The sequence below is a fragment of the Epinephelus fuscoguttatus genome, linkage group LG7 (assembly GCF_011397635.1).
Source record: "Epinephelus fuscoguttatus linkage group LG7, E.fuscoguttatus.final_Chr_v1".
NCBI classification, from domain to species: Eukaryota; Metazoa; Chordata; class Actinopteri; order Perciformes; family Serranidae; genus Epinephelus; species Epinephelus fuscoguttatus.
The window spans coordinates 42,349,210-42,358,686 of record NC_064758.1 but is presented as its reverse complement, the minus strand read 5'-3'; the positions used below and the strand labels follow the sequence as shown (position 1 = coordinate 42,358,686).

At 40.1% G+C, this 9,477-nt stretch overlaps 1 protein-coding gene across 1 annotated transcript; it reads right to left on the bottom strand.

Moving 5' to 3' along the window:
* Window positions 1-1,842: 1,842 nt before the first annotated feature.
* LOC125891624 (galactose-specific lectin nattectin-like) lies at window positions 1,843-9,477 on the bottom strand. The gene is made up of 6 exons (XM_049581003.1): window positions 9,469-9,477; window positions 4,256-4,286; window positions 2,857-2,942; window positions 2,385-2,519; window positions 2,173-2,284; window positions 1,843-1,907 (listed from the first exon to the last, which is right to left on the bottom strand). The coding sequence occupies exons 1-6, from the start codon at window positions 9,475-9,477 to the stop codon at window positions 1,843-1,845; spliced, it is 438 nt and encodes a 145-aa protein (XP_049436960.1).

Below are 9,477 nucleotides of genomic sequence, written 5' to 3'. Positions count from 1 at the left end.
TCGTACAGTGTATGCTGGGCTTTACTGGTTCATCATGAGCAACATGCTTTTTGAAGGTGAAATGTTCTTTATACTTTTTATGCATAAATTGGTGCCTTTGCTAGGGATGTGCCACCAGGACACCAGTAAAGAAGTTCAGTCCAAAAGAAATTCTGATCCTGATCCATGATACCATGTCCCCTCATTGTCTCTCACCAAACTTACCAAGTGAACTTTGAAGGATTATGTTTGCCTATTTTGGGACATGTTTTACAAGTAAAAGAAAAAGGAGGATAGCAGTGGGGATGGGGTCTTGTTTTGCTCCCAACTATGAACATTTGTAGCGACGTACGGTGTCGGCATGGATCGTGAACGACAAAGGGTGTACACGATAATTCATCGTTTCATCTTGTGTAGTGTGTCATAGTAGACGACAACCAATGCCACCTCTGGGATGCCTCATGACGTTCCAACAGAAAGTCTAGCATGTTTGATTTTCTTTTTGTCGTTCAAGATTTCTCCCGTCACAGCTGTCACTTTGACCAATCGAAACACAGAGCTGCAGAGAACTGCAGAGGCTACCAGCTTCATTTAAAACAGACTACATTATAAACAGGTCTTTATTTATTATTCCCTCGGAATTTTCAAACTCAACAATTCCTGTATGTGTTTCAAACTAAAAGCCCCTTATGACTTCGGTTAAGAGAATCCCTTCATTTTCCAAATAGGCTTGTGAAACATTTGCAGGAACTTGTTGTGGAGTCATAGTTAGCATGCGGAACATCAGATGTCGCTCCTGCCATCTGACTGTAATAATAGTAAAATTAATAAAAATAGAACAAGAATAACCCGATGACATCACACATCATGAAAGAAGACCAGGGATGATTGGTGTGGACCATCGTGTAGTGTGTCATGTCTGTCGGCCAAGTCACGGCACTAATGTGCACTTTGCTGCACTTTTGCTTCCACTGTTGCTATTTATGTTTTTAAGGAAAGTGTATTGAACACCCTGAGTACATGTTAACATCACTGTAGCAATGTGGCAACCTCAACCACTGGAGGTCAGTAAAAACAAGATCTTGAACAGGCTGCTCTTTGAGGATGTCCACTCATATGTGAAGGAAAGTAGTAGCACTTTGAAACGAATTTAGATTATCGCACTCTGGGGTTTAATGCAATGATACTCGGGGCCAAATCTGCCTGTGATAGGGTGCTGGGTGGCCCACCAATCATTTTGTAAGTAACAATGAAATAAATTGATTCACTGTGGGATTTGTTGTGGTGTTTTGAATTTAAATAAGGTGACAGATTGCATAAAAAGCAGAAGCACAGAGGTCTGAACCAACCCCAAATGTTGGCCCCATTCCCAGAAACACCCCTTGTTTACATGTGACCTGGAGCGACTGGATTTGCCCCTTGACAAAGATAAGGGAGGACAGCAAATGTTGAAAGGTTGAAAATATATACTGATAAATATAATCAGTATTTGTTTATTAACTGACCCCTGGCCTCCACCCATTTTGCAAAAAAGGCCCCTGGGCAAAGCAAGTTGAGTATTCCCTAGTTCAATGTGTATGCAATTCACAGACAGAGGCATAGGTTTGTTTTTAAAACACAGACACGGTTTGATTCTTTACATACATGTACTTAATTTTACATGACATATAGTATTTTACTTTGAGTCTTGAGAAATTTACTAACATTTTTTAAATTCTTTTACTCTGACAAATTACAAAAATGAACATAATGTAAACAAATGATTGCATTTCACTCCAAGATTTTTTGCATGTCACTGAAGCGCCATCAATGTGGTGGAAGAGACATCGTCACAGCAGATATGTCAGTCAGTGGTGGGAAGCATCACAAGTCTTTTGCACAAACAAAAGGTCTGCCAACGTTGCACGGGATGTCATTCCAGTATTGCTCTGTAAGAATAAATAAAAAAAAGTCTAAGTGTGGCATGCTGAAACTTACTCACAAATGATTTTACATATTTTACTAATAGTAAATGTCTCTCTTAATAGACATGATAAACAACTATTGACTAATTATGACTATCAGAAGTTCAGGTATATGCCTGACTCAATATTGTACATCAGTAGTTCAGAAGTAGATTTCAGGAATCCATTCATTTAAAAAAAAAAATAAAAATTACCATAACAAACTCAGGTAATATTTGGATATTTGTACCTCTCCAGTTCATCTCTACACAGTGTTCTGTTCTTCCATTGTTGTTGGGCTCCCCAGGACCCCAGGCTTGGTAGTCAAACTTTGAGCCATCAGTCCACATCCACATTCCTTCCTGGAAAAAAAGCTTAGTTTTGAAGATTAGAACTTACAGGCTACTTCTACAAAAACGAAGCACAGCTGTATTAGATCCTTTGTGTTGTTTAATGCCTCACCTTTACTCCGTCATGGCATCCAATCCAGGCTCTTGAGTATGAGCCAGACCTTTTGTAAATTAGTTCCTTAAGTAACATGAGTTCCTCAGCACGGTGGATCGAGGCCAGGTTCCCACCAAGAGAGCTGCAGACTCTCTGTTGGGGGAGAAGAGGTGAGAAAACAAAAATGAAAAGGAAGAAGTAATTGCATGTTAACAGAGAAGAATGAGTTAAAGGATTAGAGAGGCTTATACATGGACATCATTTACAAACCCAAAGAGCAGTGGTGCTTAACCTCTTTTGGATCAGTGCCCCCCTATCCACCAAACTTCACTGCATTTATCCTGGGGGGACCGTGAATGTCTATACAAAAAATTCATGCCAGTCCATCCTATAAATAAAACCTTGCACCAACAGACCAGCAGGTGGAACAACTGATTCTGTTAACAGCAAACTGTGTCAGAGCCACATCAGCAGCACTTTGTGATATTACCTCTGCATCTCCCGCATTCCTCTCAGTGTTTTGGAAGATGAAGCAACGAGAGTCCAACCGAGTCCAATCAGGAGGACAGCCAGGAACTGCAACACAAATTATGTCAGATAGACGATAACTCAAAAGATAGAGCAAATAAATGAAAGTTTAGTTAGAGGAGAGGTCAGTCTCACATACTGACATTAACACACACCTGTTAAAGGTGTATCAGACAAAAAGTGTCTGCAACTTGCACAATTTTGACCACTGAACTGCAAATGCAGTCTGTGTTGATTGTACCAATGTACCACTCAAGTATGTAGAAACAGATGCAGGGTTGGAAATTAACTTTTTTGTTGACCTACCACCATGGCTTGTGGATTACAAGCCATTTTTGAGCAAGTATGAGATAGTACTAGTGGAGAGATGACAGGACATGAGAGAGAGATGCAGAAAAGTTCCCCAGCTGGATGTGAATCAAGGTGTTGTTTGCTGATTTCAGACAGAATTGTCAGCTAGTTAAGACTCTTTTTCCATCTTCAGTCTGACATCATGTCATCCTTGATTTTCCCAACCATTCATCAGCTTGATTTTAACATATTGCCAACATATTTGTTTTGCCAGGGTTTTAATAGTAGAGCAGAGCGAAGTAAAAAGTAACGACTATGTTTAGCAATATTGAAAAGACATGTTAAATTGGAACAGCCTTGGTAGCAGCGTCTGTCTTGTCTGTAGAGCTCGCCATTGTTGTAATTACTCCTCATTGGTTCTAGTGCATTGCTTGACAACACATTCACAGCTTGACAGTGGCATCAGTCCCCCTGTTGTGCTCATTGGATTGTTTTTTGTTGACCAAAAGACAATCTGACCATCTGCTGATTCGTGTCATGATTGCCAGATAAGTGAGTCAACTCAAACTCAAAGGATGGGGCGGATTCAAAGGTCTTGACCCAGGCAGAAGCATTGTGGTCCAGCTAAAATTATTTGGCTCCTTGATGGAAACTTTGCATTTTTATAGTTTATATCAATTTGTTGTTTTTCACAAATCTACTATCAGTCTATGTCATTGTTATATAGACAATCTACTACATCGCTAGTCTGGTAGAGCAACACAGAGCAAACATTTTCATGTACGAATAATGTTTGCCAAATTAATGTTAATATTAAAGTTGCTCTAAATGAGAGAAAATTACATTTGCTGTTTGGTCAGTTTAATTAATAAATATATTTTAAAAATAATCCTCTCTCTGCTACTATCATAATAATGTTAACATAATCCAAGATAATATTAGCGTAATCAAGGAGTTTAGCATTCTGGGCAAACCAGACAAAGTTAATCTTTTTATAAACAAATTCCATTAAGTTCAATTGTAAATGAAGAAAAATGAATCCAAGTATAAATAAAATGCAGCTTACCAACCTGGCAAGTCAGGTTCATTAGAGTCTGCTCTCTGTGAACATGGAAAGCACAGTCAAAATAGCTACTTCAGTAGTCACAATGCTTTATCAATACAATCAAATACAAGAAATAGTATAGTGATTGTGAAATAAATAACATTATGTGTAGGACGAAATAAACACCCGATAACATTCTTTCTCACTGATGAAACAACGAAAATATGAAGTTCCATAACGTCTTCAGGGGTAGCAACAATGTCACAGCAGCTCACTATCCTGCCAGGTTAAGACAACTTAAACATGCATCTGCATACGCAATTGAAACCTGTCAGGGTTTTGAGTTTCCCATAACTTTTAACAGTTCTTTGCTGTTAATTTGATTTTCATCTTTCGGTTAAGAAACGTGGAATACTGCTGTTCACTGCATGCCAAGCATAAACAAGATGTCACGTTCTTCAGAGAAAGAAGCCTACAGAACAACTTAATCAAGCTGCCAGTCAAACCTAAAAGAGAAAATTAAAGAAATTTTGCAGTGAATTTTACTTGCCGTTCTTACAATCAGTAGTTTGCTGGCCAAACAGAGGAAGAAAACTAAGTAGAAACCTGATGCCATCTGTGGAAAGATATTTGACAAAATAATTTTACTGTGTAGTCTGATGCAGAACACCAGTGACTGTAGGTTAGCATGAATGAGTTAGGAGAATCCAAAGTAAAATATATCACACTAAAAATTTATTTTGAAAGGCATGTGGTAAGCCAGGAATACGCTACCTGTGCTGTGGTGATGCCTGACACAAGATGAGAGGATGAACAAACAAACAAGGAAGGAAAAATCAGTTTTTATACTTGTCAGGTTTCTTTAGCCCTGGATTGTTGAACATTTGATCCTCACAACAGATTGTTGAACATTTGATCCCCACTACACTGGGCAAGGTGATTTCCCTCCTTCCACTGGAGGAAACAAATAGAAAATACTTCTGTGTTTAGTTTTTAGGAGAACTAAACATTCCCTGTGTTTGCCCTGCACCAGCCCTCATTCGTTTTCTTAAATCTCTGATATACATAGTGAATGCTGGCTATTTTTTGTTTGGACACTTGATGAAATGACACACGTATATTACCTATATTCTGCACGTCAGTGTATCACTGTATGTGAAGTGCTGTAAAAGTAGCTCAACGGGCCTCTTCCCTGAATTGTGACGTCTGTTAACTTTTTTTATCCACTGCTACTGCACCTTTTCTTTGAGGGAATTATCATACGTTTATGTGCAGAAAACTAAACAGACAGGTTTTGTAGAAGCAGGCTTTATAGCTGGGCTTGTCATAAAAGTCTAGTTGATATCAACGCAGATTGCTGGGTTGCTTCAGTGCACATTTAAGTGTACAGTAGGCCTAATTAAACCAGCAGTCACTTTCTGTTTGCTCTCTGTACAGTGGCCCATGTTTAGGACCCTTGAAATCCCTTCTATTATTTTTGCCTTCATCCTGGCCATAACTGTGGTGAGAGGCATTTTGTTTTCGGGTTGTCCGTCTGTCTGTCAGTACGTCCTGTTCTCATGACAGTGTATCTCAAGAACACCCTGAGGGAATTTCTTTAAATTTGACACAAACATCCACTTGGACTTAACAGTGAACTGATTAGACTTTGGTGGTCAAAGGTAACTGTGACCCTGCATCTGTCTCACTCTCATGAGCGAAATATCTCCTGATGGCCTTGAGAAAGATTTACTCAAATTTGGCCTAAATGTCCACTTGGACTCAAAAATAAACTGATTTTTTTGGTGCTCAAAGGCCAAGGTCACTGTGACCTCAAAAAACATGTTGTTGGCCATAACTCAAGAATCAATATGTAATTATGACAAAACTTAACACAGAGGTCTAATAGGGTGTCATGATGAAGTCATGACATCTTATATCCAAAGTGTCATAGGTCAACTGAACTGTGACATCGTAATGTTCAGCAGAAACATTTTCCTGGCCATGACTCAGTGTCATATCTCAGGATCAGAAAGGGAGACAATTGGTCAGATACTGAATTGGTGACCTTAATCTTGGGTGTCCACCTTGAAACTGTGCTCATTGTATAGTTCTGTGCTTCTGGGGGTAGATGTGTGTGAAGCATCCATGTTTCCACAGACATGGATGTGAACTGTCAGTGCCTCTCAAAGTCAAGGATACTTTTTTGGAAGGACAGGTCCTTTTAAGTCAGGTCTTACAGAGGCTACGCAACACTCCTTCCTAGCTTCTCCTTCCGTTTCAGGATCCTTCCTTGACTTTGGGAAGCACCATCTAAGTGCAACTTGACTGGTGCGTGGAAGCATCCTATAAAACAAAACATACCATCTTTTTGTGAAAATTAAGTGCTTCAGATCTTTAACAACTAAATTTAGAGCACAGTAATATGAGGTAGAGTCTAATTCCTGTGTTTTGGATGATGTAAAATGTGTAATGTACGTATTTCTTTGTAGAGTTGCGTGTTGCATATTGCTTTAATCAGCGCCATCTTGCCCTACTGTTGCTGTTTTGGTGTTGGGACTGTTAAACAGCTCGGTCTGGGATGTAAGCTGGTCCTACCTTGCCTTTGTGTTGGGGAATGTGTGTATCCCACTGGCTAGTTCATCACTGATGCTTTGCACTGCACTCATATGGCCGTTACTGCTGATACTGGGATGGCGTTGTTGTGGAAGCGTAGCATCCACCCTCCAGTTCCCCCTCTGTCAGCACTGTTGCCTCTATGTTGAGAACTGTGTCCGGGCAACTCATACGCTTGAAATTTTATATAGAGCCCCTGTAATTCACCACTGCTGGAAACCTGGGGGCTATGTCTTCTCTGTTAAAAGATTTGTAGCAACATGGTGTGACTGATCAAGGCATGAGTCAGCCAGAATGTTTCTAAAGTTAAACAGTTTCATCATAACTAAACCCTCAGAGGTGTTTGTTCAAAGTTAACTTGTTCACACGTTTCAGCTTTATTGACAGAACAAACAGTGCTACTCATACATTCATATTCTCTCGAATGAAGTTCTGAGGACAATGTTTGACACCATTTTACACACGATGTCAAGAGGATAGAGATGTAGAATCTCTACATGGGGGCATTCATTATTGATTCAGTGGGTCCCCAATAAAATTAGTTTTTTGACAAATTGTAGTGTTGCACTCACATTTGATGTTATTGTTTTAAATATGGGTATATTCATGTATGTGACATTGTTATGAAGCTACTTCATTCATCCACACAGGCTGAAATGATCCAAATCCTGTTGTTACGTGGTGAGGCTATTTCATAAATTGTTTGCCCTTGTTTGACCTTGAAGATGGCCTAGCAGTCTGCAACCCGCTACCAGTTTAGGCTACATAGTGTTTTACTAGTATAATTTCAAATACGAAATAGATTTTCATCTAATAATCATTTCCTGTCCTGATCCATCCAGTTATACTGATATTGCTGTATTCTTGGTTTTTACATCACCCTCAATCAAACTCATATAGACAAGTGCAGTTTAGCAGGCTTCAAATATATGTTTTATGAATTGCAGATGGGATACATGACTTGGCTGCAGTGTTAAAAGAAATTCAGTCAAAAGATTATATTTTCCTTTATCCCTGTGTATGTTTCGCCCAAACCAGAGCTGGTGATTATTGAAACAGCAGACTAACCAACTAAATGACTAACAAGATTAACCAACATGGTTTTGGTGAATTTTGTGTTTCTATCGAGTTTGATGATTTACTGAGTAAACAAGACAGTTAAGCTGACATCAGTCTTTGTTCAGTAAAAGAGAGAATCTTGAATTCAGAAGGTGAACAGATGGTTTTTCTCACATTTCTCAAGACATAAAAGAATATAACTGTCTTGACATTTGGTGAGTTCATTGTCTATTCCTTAGATTGAAAAAGCTAAGAGCTTGCAGACTTACTGGTCAGGTGGTGGGGTTGAGGTGGTAGTAGGGCTGGGCAATATAACGACTATGTATGGTATATCCAGTGTTTCCCATACATTCATTTATCTGTGGTGGTGCGCCACGAATAAATTATCTCTGCCACATATAGATTTTTCTGCTTTTGACGCTACCTGTTCGACCTCGCTCATAAACACATTATAATGGGACTCACTGTCTGTGAATGTAGTCGTTACAATTCCGGTGCAATAGGTGGTGGTATGCATCGTAAAGACGCACTTAACGCACCCGATTCGCCAGAAGAAGAAGAAGAAGAAGCAGACGTAGTAGCAGAACAGATCCAAAGACAAAAGTAAGACCTTTCGGTACAAATATGTGGGCAAACAAGTCCAAAAGTGGTCCGGACAACTCTAACTCATCATGTTATATTAGCCTGTGTCTGTATTAACATAGCTGGAAGCTCAACATGTGCAGAGACATTAACTCACGCTGTTAGTAGTGTTAACTGCAGCGCGAGTCCCAGAGCAGCTCGCCCCCCTGTTAATCAATTACCGCGGCTGCACCGGCAACGGAGCGACAACCACCGTCTGTCGCGCGACAGCTCTCTATTTTACGTGGCTCTTCTATTTTTGTCGCACTACGCTCCCCTACGCGACCCTCCAGCAGATAAAAACTACATGAAATAGTGTGCTAAACGAGCACAATGTGTTTTTAAATGAATAAACCATTATCAGAGGTGATATGTGATGACTTTTTTTCATGCATGTGCCCATGTTTATCCGTGACATTGTGTAAATGTCCGTGGCGGACATTTGAAAGTGAGTAGATGACAAACAGTACAGTAAACTTGTAGATACCTCAAATATATGTAATAACTTAGGTGGGAAATGCTTTAACATTTCATGCAGCCTACATGCAGCCTCTCGGCTCGGCAAACGGTTAACAACCCCGCTGGCTTCTCTACGTGTCGCTTCTGTACAGTCAGTGGAGCCCAAATAAATACGCCGCAACGTTACGCTGACGTGACGCTTACGTTTGCAGCCATTGGAGCCCGGCCCTAAGATTCTGCTCGTTAGTAATTAACTCTGATGTTGGATGTTCACTCCTTCACACAGATGAGTGCAGCGCGGGGGACGACGTGATAGGTGTTGTTCACAGTTGTGCAACAGTGATCCAGGATATTCTTCTCTCTGGTCGGACATTTTATAAACTGTTTGTATTTGGGGAATTCATGGGTGAGGTTACCTTTGTTAAAGTCGCCAAGGACAATAACTAAGGAGTCTGCTCCACACACAGTAGCCTATCTGGTTGGCGAGCGTGCGCTGTAGCCTACCTCCTGCAT